General features: G+C 44.1%; 1 protein-coding gene across 7 annotated transcripts in view; it reads right to left on the bottom strand.

Moving 5' to 3' along the window:
* Positions 1 to 338: 338 nt before the first annotated feature.
* LOC142588518 (L-asparaginase) overlaps positions 339 to 23,849 on the bottom strand; it is a 108,800-nt gene continuing 85,289 nt past the window's right edge. For all 7 annotated transcript variants that reach the window (XM_075700341.1, XM_075700338.1, XM_075700339.1 and 4 more), the window contains 2 exons: positions 7,986 to 22,341; positions 339 to 7,532 (listed from right to left, as the gene is read on the bottom strand). In XM_075700341.1, the coding sequence (XP_075556456.1) occupies positions 22,168 to 22,341 (174 nt within the window). In that variant the 3' untranslated portion in view covers positions 339 to 7,532; positions 7,986 to 22,167. The remainder of the gene's footprint in view (positions 7,533 to 7,985; positions 22,342 to 23,849) is intronic.

Genomic DNA, 23,849 nt, shown 5'->3' with positions numbered 1-23,849 from the left:
ACCCAGAGTACAAAAGGTATACTATACCATTCATTGTACCACTGGAGTCTCCAGTAGTAGAACACTTCTACGCAGAATCTTCAGGGCTCGCTATGAATAACACTAGCATCTACAAGAGCACAGGCTTTAATCCAACACCCCTCCACAACTGAACCAAAAAAACCCGAGCACGAGGGAACCAGTCTCAAGGGGGTCATGGATTCAAGCTGGCACTCCCAGAACGCCCTCGCACAGTCTACTGCAATGGGCAGTGGCTGAACGCTTAGGGCCAAAAGCCCAAATGCTGCCACCTCTTTTTGGCCTGCACCTGGTGAATAACACTCTGGCAACCTTGTGTATACATGGTTTAAAGATTCTTTATTTCATCTTGGCAAGTAATAATTTGTTGCTCACAGGAATATGCTTAAGTGTTTATCATGTTGCTTACAGGACAACAGCCGTAACGTTGCTGTTAATAAAGATTATTTTCTGGCAGGCTCCCTTCTCCCCTGGCACCTGCCCCGGATTCCACACCACTTTTTTCAACTAGCCATGTTATTAGCATCGGATATTATAAATAGAAATTCTTTTTATGGGCTTATGTTTGTGGAACCTATTGACCTTATTTACAGCAACGTTTGTCGATGCAGGCCTTATGACTATACAGTTAAAGAAAAGTTTGGATGGAATGAGAAAATTTATCAGGGCAATGTTGAAACTGCTGCTAATTGCAGGCTTAAAATACGAATGTTCAATGCATAAACTCAAAAAGCTCATGGATATCGCAGGCAGAGAGCAGAATCTGCCATGATTTAGCAGCTGAATGCATCAATACCCTTGAAGCCTTTACAGAATTGTACAATTGGAAACTTCTAATTGCAGAGTAGCTTGTGTAGAAAGCTCTACGAACATTCAAATACTTATGTACCAAGTAGTTGAAAAACGTGTACTCAGTTATGGAATTGTTTAAAATGCATCAAGATCTATATACAAGTAACAGGAAGGCAGTTGTAGCATGAGGAAGTACTCCATTATGGAATTGTTTGAAATACATCAAGATCTATATAGAAGTACCAGTACGACAGTTGTAGAATGTGGAAATTGCAACACACTGACACCTCATACGATTCATTCATTGCCAGCAGTATGATTCTACAATTACATCTCATACCAACATCTTTCAGAAAACAAATGTGCCAAGCATATCAGACCTTGCAAAGCAAGGATTGTACTGCAGGCAAATTGAATTTCTCAGGTTGGAGACAAACATTTTGAAGGAATAACTACCTTACCAATGCGGACTAGTTGTAGTAAGTGCGGCCAATTACTGCACACAGCTGTTTGCAACTTGGTCAGCACACTTTTACAGCCTACAAGTCTATAGTGTAATAATCTGGCTTAATAGGAAATGGCCATCACAAGTATGTTATGCACTATGTCATGATGCCAAATATGGCATGCAGTTCAGGGCAATAATTTTTAGTATGCTTGTACAGCCTGCCTTGCTATTAAGAATGTGCAGCTGTTGGGTACACTCAAACTGCCTGTGCAAATGTATGGTGCCTAAATGTAGACAGGTAAATGGCATGTCTTGCGCACCCTGCATGAAGTTTAGGAAAAAGCCTCGCATTTCACAAATGTGCATGATGTTCCCGAGGGACACTTGCAGGGCATGCTTGCTTTTCAAAGACCATGGGACATAGCATTAGGAAGTTCTGGGATATGTTTACATGAGCTTTCCTGCTCATCTCTTGCATGCATGCAATAAACCAACTGAATGCATATTGGTGGCAATAGAGAAGCTGAAATCGTACGAATCAATTACGAGGTGGAATATAACGACACATACAGCAATATTAAGAATCCATGAACAAAAACATTTCTGCAGTTGAATGGGAAAAGTACGAATTGAAAGCTTTTCACATCAAGGGATAGATAAATGAATACTATAGCTGCACTGCTGCATTTCTCCATGACAATTAAGCAATTTCAACTTCCACGCAAGTGCCTCGAGCATCTGGTAGTCAAGGTGCCTATTTCATACATTATCCTGCTAACAGTCATCATTTGCAAGATAGCGTCATTGGCAATATCAGTTATGCACATAAAAAGCTTTCGAGTAGTTAGAAGGGCCTATTCACAATATAGTGCAATGGTAATTGCAACTCAAGCCTATATATTACTGAATACAATGCTCTATAAATGTACTTATTTTGTAGACTATATTGCTTTTGCATTACATAAAACTGGGGGTACAACTTTACAGGTATTTGAAAAAGTTCTTCAAAGCATCAGTGGGAATAAACATCTGCATCTTCAGTTCTGAATGCTTTTTCATATTCATAATGATGTAGCATTTGGCAAGATTTAAATACGCTTCATTTTCTTGGGTGCTCAGCCTCTTCACATCAGCAGAAAATAATGCAGGGCTTGAAATCGATAGTGAATCTAAATTCCACTTGTACTAGGTGTTGCTATCTTAGGGTGGCAGCGATGACATCTCGGCAGTGCAATTGGTGCATGAAGGGGCTTGAAATTTTAAGGTAGCTGCGATGGTATCTCGGTAGACAGGCCGCAGGCTGGTGATGACGCGAATGAGGCCGCACTGGGGCACTCACGGCAGGGGAAAGAAACCATCTTGGAAATCCGGACCGAAGAGTTCCACCGTGGGAAGGCGGACAACACTAGGACGACGATCCTCCAACGACGAAGGGGGAACCTGGCACGCCTCAACCCGCACGAAGACGCGTCGCCGACAGTCCTCGCACACTACGCCGGGAAAGCACGGGAACCACTGGAACCGGACACCGCGGAGACCGACGACCGCCCGGACACGAGGCGGACGCACACCCTCCGAAGAAGCCGGCGCGGCTACCCCCGCTCGAACCCCAGCCGTGGCGGGACCCTCGCCGAAGCGCCTTGCTCTCCCTTTCCTGCCTCGGTCGGAAGGCATCGCGGCACACAAATGCGACGGCGGACTTGACACAGCCACGCCCGGAACGAGACGCCTCTCACCCGCGCAACGGCACCGCATAGCACACACGTCACCACTCACGCCAGGAGCTGCAAGAAAACGCCCGCTTCCCACACCCACCGCAACGCTGCCTGGCTAACCTTACACGCCAAGGTGATCCCCGTCAGGTACACCCCCCCGTTTGTGTCGCATAGGCTAGCTAAATCCCGACAAGCTTCCCACAACCACCCTCAACATTGAAACAGCCCAGAACACAGCCCCATGAACAGCAGGTTTAAAAGCAAAAGCCCCGTTGCAAACCTTCGGGGGAGGGCAACCACGTGCACACCACGATGTCCTCGTAACAGGGACAGCCGGGAAGCAGGAGGTAAGAAATTGCCTTTCGTGGCAGCCCGGTCGAGAAGCTTGGTACAGCCTTTAGTCTTCGCGGCGGGCAGGCTTTAGGGCCAGGGCGCTCCAGGGCCAGTAGTAGCGTTAAGGAACCAGGGCTCGGCCACCGGGAGGTACAGGGGGTTTTTGCTCGACTCCCCGCCTAGGTGTGCACGCATTCCAATGGTAAGATAAGCGGCGGGCCCAAAGCCACGCGTTGAGCAGAGAAAGAGGCAATAGCCAGAAACAAAGTTGTCAAGGTCTACAGCGGTACTTCCTGCACCAATCTCCGCGAAGACCCGAAAACTTGCACACCGGGAACCGCGTCCCGTTTTTGCCAGCCAGCCAGTGGAGACTGCACGCACCACACGGAAGGAATCTAGGGGGTCGGCACGGAACTGCAAGGACTCATGCACGCCCACACACAGCACCAACAAACAGCTCGCAGAACACTAAATACAAGGCGGTCTGGATAGCACCTAATTCGGCGATTCACGCTGCAAAATCACGATAGCCGTAGTTAACCTTCCCTTTTTTTTTTATTAATTACCTAACTAAGCCAACTATTTTTATGAATTCCTCTACCACAAGCAACTACGCAGTCCGGATAGCACCTAATTCGGCGATTCACGCTGCAAAAACACGATAGCACTAGTTAACCTGCCCCTTTTTTTTTTTATTACCTAACTAAACCCCCCTACCCCTTGCCAACTAATTTTATAAATTCCTCTACCACAAGGAACACTTTAAAAAGTTTACAATGCTTACGTTTGGTCCTCTTGTGCAGACTGGCACTGCCGCTTACACCACACTGTAGGGCGCATAGGACACAAAGCTTAAAGACGACCCCCTCCCCACCCAATAGGAAAAGAAAGCTTACAACAGCGGCTCTTGTTCCAGATCCCGCCAATGACAGGTTTCTCGGCACTGCACACCAACTTCCACAAAATTCCATAACCCACCTCCCCTAACCCCTTACCCGCAAGAATCACGACTGCAGACAGCAGTAGGGTTTGCTTGCACCTCCTTTACGCCAATGAACATCTAGCTCCTGCAAAAACACGCTCCATCAACTCCCCCTCCCCCCCCATCAGCCCACATTGCTCCACAAGTGCCCAGAAATTACATGCAAGGCTTAAAGCAGGTTGCGTCCATGTGCTCAAACGCAGGTGGTACTGCAGACTCGCGATTACTCCACATCAATCCTCTTCCCCCTACGTTCATTATTATTTAAAGCATTATAAAGCCTTGCAATACCCAATCCGTAAGACAAGCAAAGCACAATTTGCAGTTGGTCGTTATATGCAACAATCCATGCAATCTTACAGGAAGAACCAAACCCCATTCACAAATGGCTTACTAAAGGCTTTCCGTGCAGCTGAAGAAAATGAAAACAAGATCACGGCGCACCAGGCAGAATGGAAGAAAGCAAATGCAGGGGCTCCAGGCCACGGTGAACCACGAGAAAAGTCTCAGTAGTGTTGGCGTCACTAGGGAGGCCTACGTCATCCGGGTGAGGTATGCGAGTCATGTGGTACCTAGTAGGCTGCAATGGCTCAAAAGCAAGGCATACAACACGACCCCCTTCCCACCCCGCCAAGAGCAAAAATCGATGCACGACATGCCACAGAATGAGCAAAATTGGGCCGAAAAATGAGCTTCCCGGATATGCATTTCGAAAAACAGAGGAGGGGAAACGATTAGCGGGCAACAAGCACCGACACGTGCGCAAACAAGATAAAACAAGCGCAGGATTGTTACAAGGAAACTCACGAATACCTGTGAACCACCGGAGAACGAATTTGTCAGGACCTAAGCCTGAGTACCCACTGTTGGATGGCACCTTCTCTGCCTTACTTTCCGATCTCTTCTCAGTCCCACTTAATTTCAATGCAAGATTCCTTGATCCCATTAGCCGCTAATCTTGTCTGGCCTCGACCATGAATACCTGCAAAACAAACGTGCTTGAGCCTCCAACTCTTAGGCTTCGTGCCTAGCCTTGCTAAAGTGCTGCTGCTGCTACTGATTTAAATACACATGAAAATTCGCTCGCTCAATAGCCTAACGCAGCACAATTTCACAATCTAGTTAAAAAGATAAAAAGGGCAAACCAATTCCGATGCAACGTGGCAAAACTTGCTAGCAGATTTTGTTTTCCTTCGAGGCCAATCTTGGGACTTGATGCAGGTTACAACCTATTTTGCCTTGATCTCAAACTTCTTGGGCTGTATGCATAAGTAAAGTTTGGTCAGTCACCCCTACCCCCCCCCCTCCAAGCCACCCGTGGCGAAACTTGATAGCTGGGAAACTTTTTCCTTCAAGGTCAATCTTGGAACTTGATATAGGTACAACCTACTTCGCCTTGCTCTCAAAGATTTCTTCGTCTGTACACAACTTCAGTCGGTCACTTTCCCCCCACCCCCCCCCCCCCCCCACTTCGAATGGCGAATCTTCGAACTGGTACTTCATGCTTGTATGTGGTGACTTGAAAACGTGTCAAGTCAGAGCTCAAAAAAATTGAAACTTCGTATTCCTCCTGAGCTTGAGTAAAACTTCAACTTGAAAATACCGCACTATACTTCACAGCTTGAATACACTACTTGTACAAACTGGCTACTGTACAGATATCTTGAGCATGCGAACTTCAATGTACAACTTGTGAACTGGGCATGTATACTTCATAGCTTGAGCGCACTATAAAATTGGACGCCGTATACTTATAGCTTGAATGCACGAACTCCAATGTGCAAATTCGGTTCTGTATACTTCAAGGCTTGTAAGTCAACTTGAACATGCAACTTGATTAACTTCAATGTGCAGCTCTTCCAAGGGAAAACATACTTAACCTTTACCGCGCGTGAAGACCCATTATGCAACTTGCTAGGGATTTCTTCAGATGGCCGGGACATTTACGCTTCATAGCTGTCAACTTCCAACCACCTGCTTCAGCGTTTCCTTTGAACCAGTGCAGTGGCTTCTTTAGGTTTTCCTTGACAACTTCCTTGTTTTTAATATACTGCTTGCGTTTTTTCCATACAGATCCTTTCCAGTACTTTCAACTTTTAGTCTGGTCACTTTCTCTGAAAATTGACCTTCGTGGAGCTAAAGAAATGGGAAAGAAAAATCAGAAGCAAAATGCAGGCATCAGGTTTTTCGAATGAACTTGCCCTAACTGCTTATGAAGGGGCTATATCAACTATTAATGTGTGAAGTTATACATTACGCCTGCCTATAGCGAACTGTATTAAGGTTGATAACAGCAAGTCTAACTGCGAATTATAACTGCATAAAGCAAATTGAATTAAGGTTGATAACACTTAAGTTTCGAACATACAGCAATTTTAACAGGTAAACATGACAATAGCTGTAACCACGCTAACTGCACAAAATCATTGAATTTACCAGGACACCAATATATGCCATGCCAAGAAAAAGGAACGGGCAAACCCTGTGGAATGAAGTGAAACCGCGACTGGTGCAGCGAAGTCGACGAGGATTTCAAATGCGTTCATGCTCCGACGATTCCGCTAGGGTCTGTGCGTTCACTTGCTTATTACCGTAGTGCTCCCTTTGTGGTCACTCAAGAAGGCCTCTATCCTGAAACGCAAGTCGCTTTAAAACGAAAAGGTCGCTCGAAGTGTTCTCTTCGGCTTGGGTTATCTATTACAAAACAAGAAAGTAATCCATTCTTCAAGTTAACTGCAGCGAAGACTGAACCGTTTACCCTGGAATCGATCATGTCACCTACAGACAAAAGAAATGCACGTAAATGGCCGCGACGACGTAAACAGATTTTTGGTAAATTGTGCGAAGAGCGGAATAAAGTTTCAGCAGTGCAGGAAACCACGAGAAAAATACGCAGCTTTGACCATTAAACGAAACCGCAGTAGTTTTGAGGTGACGCAACCTTAGTCGTACGACGCGTACAATTAGCCGTGAGGAAGAACGCCATGTTTGACTGCGCTAAGCCTACCAAGATGGCGGCCGCTTCCACACAAAATTATGGACTGCACAATTCGACAATAATTTATTAAGTTTAATCTCATGACTATGGCTATGTACAATCTGCGATGGACTATTTACAAAAGTGATACAGCTACATATACACAAATAAGCAATTACTGCGACCACCGAGAACTCACTCCCTTCCAGCGGACGTCGACATCCGGGCGGGTAGTCGCGCCGTGGGGGCGGGAGTTGGTGGTGGGAACTGCAAAAAAAAAAAAAAGGGAAACGACGCCAAACTCAGACTCGGTCCTGCACTGCCACTGGTCCATGCCGCAGCTTCTCAAAGAAACAGTTCAGGGAAAGCGGGTCATCGTGGCTTGTGCAGTCGCCATCTTGGCGGTGCGGTCGCTTCGACTGGGCGCTGCCGAGCTCGGACCACAGCTCCTGCCACCGGCGTTTGCGGGATAGACGCTTGCGCTCCAATTCCTCCTTCGCCCTTGAATACGTGGCTCGTACGAGGACATTCATTCTTAAGTCGCACTTCCGCCTCAACCATTTCTGCCAGGTGCTGTTCACGATCTTCTGAAGCTCTTGTGTGTTGATCATACAAGACGGACCGCCGGCAGTTTCAACAACGGCTACCATGATTGTCCATAGAGAACTGAACGTACTGCACTCAGGTAAGCAGGCAGGCGAAACCAAGTCGTAAGCTTACCTTATCGCAGACACGCGGCCGTGTGCTGCAACCCACGTCTCTGCGAGAAGTTCCACCGAGAAAAACGTCACATGGCTTTATATAGTCCCGCGCTCCAGTTTGTAGCTCTCCGCCAAGAAGAAATGTAGTTCTTAATATCATGCGAAACAAACTCTTGTTTTCTTCAAATTAGCTTCGTAAAAAATATATTTTCTTTTTCTTCTTATATTTTACTGTTTTCTTAAATAACATTTTTTTAATATAACTGCGAGATAGTAAAGCTGCGCATCAGGTCGCACCGCGGAGGATTTCTGTCTGCGGGTGCACTGTGGCTGTTGGGAAATTCCGATCTGTGACGTCAGCTGCGCGTCGGGGTTGCAGGCCCACTTCGTGCGTTTATTATTTGTGTTTTTATTCTGCTCTGTGGCCTGGTTAGGCTTCAGAACAAAAGATTGCCGTTCCAAAACATTTTTTTCGGACCGCTCTTCAAGCGTATGAGGCAGGAATTAACGCGTAGCAGAGGCTAAAGCGTCGATCCGGCAATATTTGGTTATTGAAAACCGTTGTGCATTGCGTCAGAATGTTCCAGGTGGTTCCAAGCGTTAGGCATTGCTTAACCCGGGTTGAAATTCTATTTTCTTTTTTTTTTTTACGAATATATGCATTATCGACATACGTAGGCCATTCGTGCTCGTTTATTTCTTTTTTTTTTTTCGTTTCTCGCTAACTGCTCGCGCTTCCAGAGGGACCGAAGTTGACGTTTCTACCAAGCGTGGCTAAGGTAAACATTTCGACAACGTTTAATGCCCCGAAATCGGCAAATCGCATATTGAAACTGGAAAAAAAAAGCGCCGTGAGCTTCATACTTTATTCGCGCTTGAAAAGGTAAATGGAAATTAAGGGGTACCGAAGGTGTGTGGATCCTGCGGAAAGGCAACAGACCACGCAAAGAGCAAGGTGTGCCCGCAGAACCAACCCTCAGCATTCAATAAATTAATAAATTTCGATTATCGCTAGCCGTAGCCCTGCGTTCAGTCTCATTTATCCGCGTACGACCAACATAGTTACTCCCAAGGCTATCGTCCTCGCTAAATCGTGTAAGTGTTCTCTTTGCGGAGCGAGCGGCAAATGTTTTCCTATTTGTTCCGAGGGTGGCTGACCCTATAGCTCGTCGGTGGTCGGAGCGACGCTCCGCCCGTGATGAGCGGTGGGTGAATCGAGTGGAAGCCATTCTACAAAAAACGCGGCCCTCCTGCAGCATTTCAGGAACTCGCCAACTCGGTAGGTCAGCTCGCCATATAAACAGAAGAGGGTGGCTATGTTTGCAACTTTAGAGGTGGTGTTACAAAGGGCACTTCCAAATTGGGCACTGCCACATGTTTGCGTCGGGGCATGCACAAATGCAATCATTGCTAGTGCTGAAAGCATTCACTGTTGGCGTTCGGAAGCACGTTTATTGTTCACAATGAATACAACAGTGGGTGAAACGGCGTCCGTAAATTACACTAATAAATGCTGGAAAACGTTGCTCTGTCGATACAGACGTCGGTGCAAGTAGCCAATAGAAACTGCCTGGTTTTGTTACACAAGTAATAAAGCAGTTTCACAAACACTGGGTAAAAGTCATATGCTCTTCTTTCTGTCATTACCCTGCATGCCAATAAAAACTAGCACATCATTGCCATGTCTGTACCTGCAGTTAATTACATATCGCTAATTTAAACTTTTCTACTTGGCAAATAAAGTTTGCAATTCAGCATCATTTTTTACAAGTGCTTGCTAACACACACACTCAATATGTTCCTACTATATCTGCAACTGATTTTTAAGGTTGAGTTTGGTGCTAGCAATGCAGTATTTACGTTTTCTCCCTGGTTGAGCCTTCTTGAAAGGTGTGGTTCCTTTTACCATTCTTTTTGCATGTGCTGTAGGTCCTTATGAACGCTTCACAATTTATGAACTTGTGCATCCACAGTGTTTTGGATTTTCAGTATGGTGAACTACCAACAACATTTTGTTCATGCCCACGCATTGCCATCGATACCTCAACACAACACAAATCCGTGGCCGTGAAAAACATTTTGAGTGATGAAGAACCGTTCATAATATATGTTTCATTGCAGTCTCATTTACAAGTGCTGTTCTCTGCAAAAGCAGCCAGTATGAAAGTGCAACCAGCATGGGAATGATGAATAGTAGATGGAATTCTCGTTGCGAGTTTGCTCCAGGCTTCCTAGTAGTTCTTATGTTATACTATCCCAACACTCTCACTACAAATTTGTCAGATGGCAATGGCTTCAGCTCTGAACACTATGACGGCTATATTTAGAACACTGTATAAGAGACATAATTTAAAATACCAAAAATAAGCCCATAGTAAGTGTTACTGCAAGCAAATTGCCCACAGTAGCCTTAAAATTACCACCCAAGATTAACGACAATTTCACAAATTGTTTTACTTACTAGATAGAGAATTTTATGACAAAAACAACTGCAATTGACACCATAACTTACCCTTAGCCCCGAGGAGAAAGGCCAATTAGACGTACTCTTACAGAAAGCACAGAGTCAACCTCTGAACACAGCTGCAACCAAACTTGAAGCCCTGGGAGTCCACAATTAGGCTGAAGAAATAATAGGCGCCCACGTAACAAGTCCAGTAGATCGGTTAGCCCCTACATCAATGGGCAGGCACATGCTCAAACACCTAGGATACTCCCACGTGGGAAAGCTGCCACAAACAAATGGCCATCATGAATTTCAGTGGAAGGTTGCGCTTGAAAGATTCCATGCACCTCCCAAAGCACCACGCACGATGCAAGAGGGCAAGAGCAGGACGTCTCCAGGAACGATATCGCATAATATACCAGATGTACAGCGGAATGATGACCAGCGTAGTGCAGGAGACAACGGAGGGGAGTGGCCATCACCCTTGTCTCCAGTAAAGTTGAGCAATTCACACATCCTTACCGACTTGCAAGCAGCCTGCTGCAGTTACAGTAGAGGCAGAATATCCTCTATCACGCGCTGCATCTTTGAAGACAATGACCAAATACCCAACGTCGTCACCTTGTGGATGCCAGGCAACGAGTCCCTCCAGGAAATCGTCATGCACACGCCGTAGCCCAAGCTCATGCCATCCGAGCGCCGCAGGAAGAGTGCTCCAGACCATCTTCCAAGCCAGTGCCCCTACAGTATAACACCGCCAACTCAATGCAACCTACCTGTCACCACACCAGACCCAAGAAAGAGCAGTGGCATGGAGACAACTATATACAAACATAACACATATCCCCACACGCCATACACCCCACACTTTAATGCCCTTTATGCAACGAGTAAGATTCCCTGTATCATGGACTTACCCCAACAGTAAAGCAGCACCCAGGCAGTGGGAGGGTGTGCCTTGGACCTGAACAATAGAGGCCCAAAGCACAGAAAATACCACAAGACTGAGGGCCTCTCTTCGTCCAGGCTGAAAACATCCACTGAAGCTCTGGTTTAATGTTTTTTTACCTCAAATGAACCTTAACGCTCCTTTGTCGACACACAAAATGCTTTCAATTATTATTATTATTTTTTTGAAGCTGCTTAATTCAGAGAAGGCTTACCTTTTGGCTTTAGAGTAATAACAGCTAGGACTGGGGGCTCAGGAAACATGGGCCACGAATGTTGAAAGCGTATCAGTGTTTTACATTCGCACTGCCATGCACCTTGACATGCACCGCTGCAAGGCAGCTTCACTGTGTCATTCATTCATGACAACCAGGTCTGTCTTATTTATTTATTTATTGATGCTGTCAGCCCATGACGGGCTATTACAGGAGTGGATGTAACATACATAAACAGAGAAGTGCATTAGTGCGATTGAACAATGCACTAAAAAGAAGAAAAAAGAAAATGAAGTAGCACTGCTGATATGAAACACATTAACAATATAATTACAGAGCACATTTTGACTTATTATATCACAATATAGCTACAGAACATCAGGGTGCATCAGGGTACATAAGGCAATGTATTGCTTTCAAGAATGCATTAACTGATTTTATTTGGACAATTGAGTCAGACAAGGAGTTCCACTGCTGAATTGCCCTGGGAAAAAAACTATACCTGAAGCAGTCATTGTGCACTGTGGAAGGAGGTATATACATACTGTGTCTGTGCCGTGATGTTTCCTGTGTCTTGATTTGGAAGTACTTGTATGTTATTTTGACATGGTTATGTATTACTAAGAACAGGAATTTAAGCCTTTCATACTCCGTACGTTTTTGCAGAGGTGGAAGCTTTGCAAGTTTATATAATTCAGTCGGAGAGTGAAAACGGCGGTATTTATTGAATCTAAACCTAGAAGTAAGGCGCTGGACCTTCTCTAGTTTTAGACAGCTACATTGGGTGTAGGGATCCCATACTATGTTTGCGTACTCAATTATCGGTCTTTCTAGAGATGGACATAAAAACCGATTTAGTTGGGTTAAGCTGCATTTGCCACCTATCACACCCGTTCTTAATTTTCTGTAAGTTAAGATTAAGGTCAGCCTGATCACCTGGCGACTCTATTCTCTTGTACAATATGCAGTTGTCGGCAAACATTCTTATTTGGGTAGTGATGTCATTTGGCAGATCATTTATGAAAACTAGGAATAAAAGGGGGCCCTAAGACACTACCCTGGGGTACCCCAGATACCACAGGAGATAAACTAGATTGCTGATGTCCCAATTGAAAATATTGATCTCTATGTTCAAGGTAGGAAGTGAACCACCGCGTAAGGGAAGAATTTTTGAAAGTAACACTGATTTTGAGTAAAAGCTTTCTGTGGGACACCTTGTCAAAGGCCGTTGCAGAGTCTAAGAATATTATATCAGTTTCGCCGAGGGCATTAATTGTGCTAGAAAAGTCATGCACAAGTTCAATAAGCTGAGTGACGGTAGACAAACCTTTGCGAAAGCCATGTTCACCTGGAAAAATTAATTTATGTTCATCTAAATAGGCGAGCAGATGCTTTGACACAATGTGTTCCAGCATTTGAGAACAGGTGCTCGTGAGCAATATCGGTCGGTAGTTGCTAGTGCCAGAGGTTGGGCCACCTTTATGTATGGGCACAATTTTTGCGCGCTTCCAGGCAGTGGGAAACGAGCCACTAGAAATGGATGATTGAAATATTAGTGTTAAAAACTTGGATGTCCATTCGGCATATCTATAAAGGAATTCATTAGGGATCTTGTCAAGACCGGGACTTTTTTTATATTAACTTGAAGTAACAGATTGAAAACGCCCTCTTCTGTAATCTTGATATTCTGAATAGGAAGTCTGTCCGCACAATCACTGATGGTAGGCAAAATACCGTCATTGATGGTAAAAAGTGAGGAAAAGAAGGAGTTAAATGCCTCCGCTTGATCCTGGCTACTTTTGTCTGTTGTCTGTTTGAGCACATCTGCTCAAGCTTGACCAAGTGTGGATATCTACGACGCACAGTCTTGCTCTGAAACATATTTTATTGAACATCAGATAAGTCAAACTTCTGACAGTCCAAAACAATAATTTGCACTTAGGATATATAATAGAAGGGTTTTCTGCATTTCTGAATGCTTAACATCTAGTATTAGCTTGTCATACGGGCACATTCTATGTCACTTTAGTGCACTTCACTGCTACTCTTGTTCGCAGGCTGTCGCACGGAGAGGTTTGGTGACACTTGCTGCAGAACGCACCTGCCTACAAGTGCGATGGTCGAACTCGCTTCACTGCGTCAAAGTGTGTAGCCTCAATGGCAGTACTTCAAGCATAAATAAAATAGTAATCAGCGGATTAAAATTTTAATCTTCTCGCTTATGAATTTAGCCATTCTTTCTCTGCCAACGAAATCAGTGCCGTTTTCAGGCGCCGCTTCGCCACTGTCAAAACTTACATACATACAGCATATATACTCAAGAGTTCGACGAAAGCTCATCTGGTCAGGTAATATGATAGTGAAGAAATTGCGGTCACTGACCAAGTCAAGGTGAAAATAACACAGACATTGTCTCTACGTATCAAGCAGCGACAGGACCTTTTCTGTGTTATTTCCACCTTGACCTGGTCAGTGACCGCAATTTCTTCATCATACACACAGCATGTTGCTTGCTTATTCAATGTAACATTGTGTGGTCTTTGCTCGTCAAAATTGATCGTGTTAATGTTATTTTGCACATACTGGCTAAAATGAGTATGTAATGCACTGGATCATTTACCAACTGACACTGCCATCAATTTCTAATGGCACTTTCTTGTCTAGCAGCATGCCGTGAAAGTGATGTTCGTTCAGAGTGTCACTAAATTTGCCCATCTGATTCCGGTATAGTGCCTCAAGGCAGGAGAGTACCCAACCTTGAGGAATGACAAATTGAGGCACAACTCGCTGGAAGATGACAGCCCAAGAAGTGCCTGATCAAAGCTCACTCGTAGGCCTCCCCATCTCCAGAGCTCTGTAGATGAGACTTGTGCTTTCTTTGCAGAACTTTGGAGATGTAGCTACGCAACATTAAGCCTAAAACATAATAATAATAATATTTGGGGTTTTACGTGCCAAAACCACTTTCTGATTATGAGGCACGCCGTAGTGGAGGACTCCGGAAATTTTGACCACCTGGGGTTCTTTAACGTGCACCTAAATCTAAGCACACGGGTGTTTTCGCATTTCGCCCCCATCGAAATGCGGCCGCCGTGGCCGGGATTCGATCCCGCGACCTCGTGCTCAGCAGCCCAACACCATAGCCATTGAGCAACCACGGCGGGTCCTAAAACATGACTAGGAGTCTGCGCTGACTGCACACCATTTGGGCTGTAAACTTAAGGTGCGAATTCTCAACAAAACCAATGGCCTAGTAAGAAAATAACATGTAGTACAACCAATGGCACAGGCTTAAAGGGACACTAAAGAGAAATACTGATCGGTTTGGAAACTATTCTTTTAAAACTGTTATTTTTTTTTTCATAATAGGTCGATTATAAGAAAATGAAGGTCTAAATTTCGCACCATAACCTTGGTGCCAGTACATCTTTGTTGGCGTCACAGATTTCACAGTATTTTTACGTCCAAGCACACATGGCTCGCCAGTGAAATTGGCGATGCAATGTTTGAAGCCGTGAAGGAAGCGAGCACCAGAAGAGGAAGGCGCCTGGAGGTGAAGTGAATCGTGCACCAGGGAAAGTAAGAACTGCACTGAGATAATAATGATGATTTATTGGCATCCCCTTTGAAAAGGGACAGGAACAAATTGTCACCTAGACTGCTTGAGTTACTAAGGTATGCTATCAATGCTCTTCCTCCTAGCATTCTTGTATACATCTCTTTAATCTTCTCCATCTACCTTGTACCACTGCCTATGCCTGTAATGTATCTAGTCATGTGAGCCCCTTCCCTGATTTCTTTTTTCCACGAATACTCTAAACATCATTTGCTTATCTCATCTGCTGACCGGTTGGTACTTTCACCTACTTTAAATCCATGCGCTTCTGGAAGTTGTACATCACGTACTGGTCTCGCTGGGTGAATCCCCTTGCATTTTAGTGGTCTCCAGATTTTTGCTGCAGCATACGCATGCCTCATCTTATTACGAATGTTTGCTCCTGTATGTTTTTGTCTTTAGGCAACCAGCTCGAGCCTCAAAATGTAAGGCATGCTCAAAAGGCAAGGCAAGGCATACTACCCTTCATGTTATCGTGGATTTTCCCTCGTAATTTCTTTTTCCTCATTCTTGTAAATATCTATGGTCTTTTTCGTTTCCATTCTTTGCATCCAATTCGCTGTTTGTTTCTGACAATTTATTTTTGATTACTCCTGGTCTATACTTTCATTTACCCAGTACTTGGTTGCCAACTTTTTTTACCTCTTCCTCCATTCTGTGCCAACGCTTTTTAGGCATAGCCACCCGTTTATTTTGACCCGAGTCTTTCTTCAGAAGTAATCTTGCTCTGCGCTTCCCAGACTTCAAGTGAGGCCTCCCCTCGCACTGCCTCATTCGAGGCTTTCCCGTGGACTACAAAAGCTGCACCAATCTTCACTTAACTTGCCACCCCAACAATGTATATAATTTTAGGCACACTGGCATTGCATTTGCAAATGTCAGTGCTGGCACCATGACTTCTTTCTAGATTCCCTGCACCATGTCATATGTATTGTGGCCCCAAAGTGCCCTATATTTCATTATTACTGCATTCTGCTTCCCTTTTATTTTGAGAATGATGACTGTGTCATGTACACAGTCGTACACAACCAAGAAGACCAGATAGAACTTCATAATTCACTGCAAACAATTTACTCTTTGTGCAACACTTGGGGCATGAAACTGAACACATCAAAAACACATGACATGTCTTTCACAAATAAGAAACTCCCGCTTGACTTTACATATTCGATCGGAAGGTCAACAATCAACAAAAGCGACCAGGTAAAATACCTAGGCATTAAACTCGCGCCTAACCTTAACTGGGAGCCTCATATTTCGACCATGTGTCAAAAAGCCATAGGCAAGCTGTCTTTTAAAAACAATAAAACTGCGCGCAGCACCGCCACACCTCAAACTAAATGCATACAAAACACTAATAAGACCATGCCTAGAATACGCTGATCAAATCTGGAGCCCTCATCAAAAATGCCTTATAAATAAGATAGAATGCATACAAAAATTAGCAATTAGGTTTGTATATTCAGACTACAAAAGGCAGTTCAGTATCTCAGGTCTGCTAGCAAGGGCAAACCTAAAATCCCTCTCGCAGAGAAGAGGAATTTCACGACTAAAATTCATCTATCAATTATACTATGGTTATTTCCAGATAGCACATTCTCATTACCTGCAAGATCCTCCAAAACGCTCAACCAGACTAAATCATTCCAAAACAATCCATCTTCCCCCAAGTCGTGTTAATTTTCACAAGCATTCCCTTTTTCAGTCGGCCATTTCCCAGCGGAACAAGTTAACTAATGATATTGTGTGTTGCAATAACATCGACTCTTTCATTAACCGCATTCAGTGTATTGACTTGTCATCATGATTTTTTTTCATTGCATTTCTGTACCACTCCTGCATGGGCCGTGAAGGGCCTGCAGTATATTAAAAAAATAAGAGAGAGAATATCTCGGTGGGTGCTTTACTAAGTCTTTCCTGGCTCATTTCACGCCAACTGTCCCACCCGTGGTGATCGAGAAAAATCATTTCTCTAAATAATTACGAGAAAATTACATGTATATAAGCATTACTTGAACAGTATTTCCCCAAAATATTTTGAATGGAAAACAATTTTTATCCCTGTGAGTGCCATTCGAATTTCACAAGATGATGGAAAACCAGGTACAAAAAGCAGTACAAAAAACAATTTCACCAAAAATCGACCGTTATGCACATTACTTCAAAATTTGAGGTTGTGCATGTCTGAACTTTGTTCTTTCATTATAAAATAGTTTCACAAAATAACCATGTTTTTTACTCCTAGCACCGAGGTGAAAATGTGCAAATTCTAGCATTCTTGCAAAATTAAAAAAAAAAAAAATCAGAGGAGGAAGCCTGAAATCACTTTTATGGAACTGCCTCTAAAGCTTACTATCTTCTAAAATTTTATTTTCCCCTATGTGTTGCTCACAGGCTCCAAAATAAAAGCCTGAATTTGGCAAAATTGCTATTTTGGCCTATGTTTAGACGTTAGTAACACTAAGGTGGTCCATAAAAAATAAGCAAAAGAGCGGATATCATTGAAAGAAATAACACCTTTCGCCATGGAAATTTTAACACAAGTCGTTTGTGTTTTCATTGAGAAAAACATTTTTTAATTTGAGTCCCACCACGTTGCTGCCGGCATACAACGCTGGGCCCCCTCTCCAACCCCGCTCCCTGAGGAGCCTAGCGCATGACGAATGACGGCATGCTTTCTTCCCGCTTTCCTCCCTTGCACGTGTCAGATTGGCCCGCCATCGTAGGCTCACCATCGCACACCTTCACTTGCACACACAGTGTGCAGGGACGATGTTATTGCCGTTGCACTTTATACGGAACATCGCAGCAATGTCGATGGTAGAAATGTGCCTGGAGTGCCCATATACTTCTTTTTCGTCAAGTTTAGACTTGATGTTATATGTATATGTACATATGTATAAATATTATTTTTCTTTTTGATTTATAATATACGCAAGTGCTATTTTCGCTTGCTTGTCATTACTAATTGTAGATTTTTTGCTGCTCAACCTACCGATCATGCGTGATGTCGTTCAGTATGTGATGTCATTATCAATATGCTCTGTACAGCTTTTGCGGTTCAGCGAATATCCGTATTCTAAAATATATTGAACTTTTGCAACACTTTTTTTTTTGTTGTTGTTGTTGGAATGCTCTGTGCGGCTCGTGCGGATCAGGGAATATGTCTGTTGCAATGTATTGAATTCTTGTAATGATTTTTGCTGTTAATTTTTTTGTCCATCTGTACATCGCACTGTCCACTCCTGCTCAAGGCCTAAGACTAAGGCTGGCAGTATCCTGTAAATAAATAAATAAATAAATAATTGCTATAGAAATGGCACCCATACACTTGCGCATAACCTGCACTTGCGAAGAGAAACGTCACTTTAATTTTTTTCATATTTGGGCCATTGTGGCTTGGTAAAAGGTCTTAAACTTGTGTAGCCTGTGGCTCCTTCAGAATGCTATGCAGTTGGCCTTTATCAATCAAGTTAACTAATCCCAAGCAGACAACATCAAAACCTGTGACATCGAGGCGAGCTCGTTTCAAGACACAACCCATCTTTCGTTTGTTTCTTTTCCAACTTCTTCTTATGGTGACGAAGGGGTCTTCTTTGGCATAGCAGAAGTTGCCAATACAGGTTAAATCATTTTTCTCTTTAATGTGCCTTTGAAACATGAGTTTCTGATCTTAAGTGCAATCTGTGCTGATCCACCTGAGTTGATCATTAATGAGGAAAAGCAGTGCTAAACAAAGAGATGAAGGAAAGACAGGCACACATAGACATAAAAAACCAATTCGTAAGCAAAGGGTTATTAAGGAACTGGCATACATTTGCTGCGAGCTACAGGTGGCAGCACCATCGCTGTGTTAGCGTGGGTAGGCAGTTGGTGGCATGCATTGAAATGCACATGGCGGTGCTTTGCTGTGAATGATATGGCCCGATTTTGTAATAACGAAGCATGCTCACTGCAATGAACTGATTGTAGACTGCCCTCCAATGCTGCATTTTTGCACGAAATGCGCCGAATTGAAAGAAGTGGAAACTGCCATTCAATAGAGCACTGGCACTCAGCCAATAAACCTGTGCATTTGGCACCTGCTTTGTGTGCGTTTTGCTGGCATTCCATCTGCTCTGCTAAAATTTTTGGGCAACTTAATTATTACGGCATTCTCTGCTAATCTTGAACTGGTTATAAAAATTTTGTATCGCTGTACAATGAAGTCAATGTAGCAAAGATGCTGCAAAGGACAAACGGTTAATGAGTTTAATTAAACAAACTAGGCCACTGTGAGTGACAGCACGTCAGCAGAACTGTCACGTTGCTTCACAAGAAATTTTTAGCGCATAACACCGAAAATACACAACTTCAGAATAGAGCTGTCCTTGCACAGGTTATGTGCAAAGGTTGTAATTATTTGAGAGGATAAATCATTATGTTCTTGTTTTATTTCAGCTAATAAGGGCCAAAGTTTCCTGTCCAGCTAATAACTTCACTGAAAAAAAATAAAGGAAATTATATTAAGTGCGTTTCAACTCAGCATCTAGAAACTGCTTTCACACATGATCCTCATTATTAGCCAACTTTAGCCTTCTTGTAACAGAGAGTCAAAACACAAAGGCCCATGATTTATTTGCGAGACAAAATAAACTTGCCCTCATGGCATCAGAACCACCCATTAAAAGAACACCTCAGGCCACCACGTAACAAGTGAAAGTAATGCAATTATCCCGACTGTCATGATGCAGTTATATAAAGTGTGTGACGTGATAATGAGTGCTTGCTAACTAAATTTTTTTGTTGTTTACTGCAGAGTGATATCCACGCCACCTCGCTCATGCCAGAGCGATCAACACATCGTGACAAGTCGTTAAGGCCCGGCATTCATGTATCACTGCAACCACTTGAGTTCTTTGAACAAAGTACACTGCATTCTGTGGTTTATACGAAACACAAAGCAACAATAAAATTAGCACAAACGTTGTGAAAGGAGGTTGTGACAGTCACACATTGCGCACCCAATATAGGCGGTCACTTATCTCACTACAGCGCAATGACGCAAGGCTAAATGCTTCCGTACATTGTAAAAAAATGAAGACTGGCTTTTATGGCCTGCTACAACCACGAAAGAAATGGTCTTGAAAATATGCATGCCCTATGCACACATGTAAACACATAGAGTGTAGCAGACGGTGGTGTAATCCACACCATCCGTGGTTCAGCCAGTGCCCGCCACATGGCGACTTTGCTCTATCTCGCAACCAATAGTATATGGACTACTTAGCACTTAGGTACAGTCCCAGTGGGAAAATATTAGCACAAGTGACTGGTGGCTGGAGCAGCAAAATCTTGATGCGCGGCACTGTTGTTCCCGAGCGCGGCAATAGCGAGAGTGCCAAGCATATTCCATTCTCCAAAGCAGGGGTAGCTGGCAGAAACCGACTCATCTAATAGCCCGCATTTTGAGAGCCATCACATGCCTCATTTTAACGCCAAGCCATGCATCGACGATACTGCACAAGGCTGTGGTAAAGAAACTACCATCGCTGATAATGACCGTGCACGAAGAATAAATAAATGGGCTCGCGTGCAGACCCTCCTTGGTGCATCGCTTGGTGGAGGAAAAATGAGGCACACAACAGCATGCCTCGTTTTTTAGCCTCGTGCAGTATCATCGGTGCATGGCTCGGCCGAAAAATGAGGCAACTGATAGCTTTCAAAATGTGGGCTATTAGATGAGTCGGCTTCTGTTGGCCAACCCTGCTTTGAAGAATGGAAGGCGCCTGGCACTCTCGTTACAGGTACGCTTGTGAACAACAGCGCCGCGTGTTACAATTTTGTCACTTCGGCCACCAGTCACTTGTGCTAATCTTTTTCGGTTGGGACTGCACAATAATGAAGATTACAATATTGCAGAACAAACAAATACGAAATATGTCAAAGCACCACTGTGAAATTTCAAAATCAGTACTTATTACAATCGGTAATGTAATCAAATTATGCCTACCATAAATGAGACAGTCACTGTGCTTTTCCTCTTTATAAGAATCTCTCTCCCTTCATCCAGAACAATGAATGCCTCACTGGCATGCTTCCAGATGGGTTCTTATGAAGAAAAAAAAAACAGATACACATGTATCTGGCAATACACATGTAGTGTGTTCATTAGATGGTGCGTTGACCAAACTCCCCTGCAGTTAAGCAGGTGCTTTCATAACGCTTCACTGCTAGTATACATTTATTCTTTGCTGCTGTACCAAAATGATGACAGCCCAAGTCGTCTTCCATCCAAATAAAAATAAAGTAAACCTTCAGTAGTGGTTTGATGCAAAGCGAGGCATTGAGATCACATGGAAGCTTTAAGTGTGTGATCAGTGTTAGAGGCTGTATTGAATAATTTGTACAAGGACGTAATGCATGCTTAATACTTGTGAACTACAGTATATCACACATTCACTGAGGCAGTTGATAGAACACGCAACACAGTCATACACTCGTGCATCAAAGCACCCTGGCACATACAGCATGCCAGCTGGAGCAGTCAACTCCACATCACTTTTGCGTCATCAACACATTGCCACTGAATCAAGCAAATCTGAGTACAGAACAGTCACTCCAACATTTCATGTACAGTCATAAAACCTTAACAATATTAACAGCGTGCTCACTTACGAGGCCATAAATTCACTCTAGTACTGGAAGCTTTGGTAGAACCACAAAGTACCACATAGCTTTGTAAAATACTATGTATACAGTGCAAGTGCACATCCAAGAGCACAAATATTTGCACTGGCTACAAGAGAGGCTACTAAACTATAGCTTAACGTGGGATTGCCTCATGTGTCCCCTGGATGTAAGCTTTGGAAGCTAGTCTAACATAAAACCCTGTACACTGCATGCTGAAGTAAGTGCTACCAAAGCACCAGGATCGTACAATAGATGGTCGTGGGTGAAGTGTCAGCAGGGATTGGCTCTAACAAAGGAAATCCATCTAGTGGGTCCCGTTTGTTGTCGGCACGATGCTCTCAAAGAGATGAACCAGCTTCACGTGGCCAAGAACTCGAGCGACTTCTTCAGGGGAGTGGTTGTAGATGTCCTTTGTCTCGGGGCGAATCTTGTGTTCCAGCAAGAACCTGACAACTCCTTCCTGCCCGGCTTCACAAGCCTTCAGAAGAAAAGAAAAAAAGAAGAAGTCATTGCAAAGAAAATTGGGTGTCATGCATTACAGGGCAGACAGATCAGATAGCTGGGCCTACCAACTTTTGTTGCTCAATGAGCAAAGTGCGATAGCCCTTCGGCTTGTTAAGCAAGATTGTATGATCTGAGAAAACCACAGCCAATAAAACCGTACAATAAATACAGTTAAACCTCGATATAACAAACTTCAAAGTATTTTCGATAAGACCAAGTATTTAACTTCTTATCATTTCTTGTCCACAGAACCTCAATATAACGAAGTGTGTTTATGCACGATTTCAATGTAACGAATTTTCACTGCCGCTACGAAGTAAAACCGAGATACCAATGGAAAGTTCCGGGAAAACAGATGATCAAGTGGTTGGATTACAAGCAGCTGCTTCAGAACGCACCTCTCAAATCGTGCGCCACGTGACCAAGCACAATCGCCAAAGTGGGGCAGCGTCATGTTCCGTATAAAGCCCAAGTGCGATACGATCCTATCAAGCCCCATACACTGTATGCTTTGAGTGCAAGCAAAAGCCTGTCGGGATGTTCCAAGAAGGATGATGGTTTGACGAGTGCTGTCTTCCCACGCGAGCAAGGGAAAATGGAGAGAAGGAAACGAACTACAGTGCACACAAAGTGAGGAGGGGAGGAAGGGGCAGGTTGGTGTGCTTCTCCTTCTTTAGCATGGCTGTGGCTGCCCACAGCTGTCGGAGTGACTGAGCACATACACAGCCTGCACGCCCTATTTTAGCAGAAATCTGCCACGTGTGCAAAGAGTGGCCTAGCTGAGATGGTGTGACATCACGTACTCATCCTGTCTGCTTCTAGTCTCTGTCTGTGTCATTTCGCACTACAATCCAAGAATGTGGAGACATGTTGAAGTGAGAGGCAGATGAAGCATTCACTCCCTATTGCCGACGCTTTCTATGATAGCGTTGTGCCACTGCGGGCGACACTAAGCCTCGAAGGCAGAGTGAACGCGAAAGCGTGGCTGGCTTCGCTCTGTACTGCCAATGCGAAGATATTGTTACGTGTAGAAAGACACAGACGGAAGAGGCTATTTACAAGCTATTTACCCTGGACTGGAGCCAGAGCACCAGGCCGACATTTTCTCGCGCCAAGGGCACAGACCCACTTCGTCGTCATTCTCGTGGTGGCTCGTCTCTCGGGTATCTACCGATAATATCGTAATACTACCCCCCGGCGGCAAAAGTGCCGTCACGGTGCTGTTAAATATCCAAGGCACGTGGAGAGTTGTAGGGCTTCAGTCGTTTGACATGGACAATGTCACTGGGTGTCACACCGGAGGACGTAGTGGGCGTGGCTAGAACAATTTCATAGGTGACATCGGTCACCTGGCGGAGCACGCAATATGGGCTGGTATAACAGGAAAGCAGTATCTCACAAAGGCCAACTTTACGCGATGGTGACCAAAGCAACACGAGGGTGCCGGGCGCAAAATGGACATCATGATGACGGAGGTCATAG

This window comes from Dermacentor variabilis, chromosome 7 (assembly GCF_050947875.1).
Source record: "Dermacentor variabilis isolate Ectoservices chromosome 7, ASM5094787v1, whole genome shotgun sequence".
NCBI lineage: Eukaryota > Metazoa > Arthropoda > Arachnida > Ixodida > Ixodidae > Dermacentor > Dermacentor variabilis.
The sequence above is the reverse complement of the archived record's forward strand: the minus strand, read 5'-3'. Positions and strand labels throughout refer to the sequence as shown.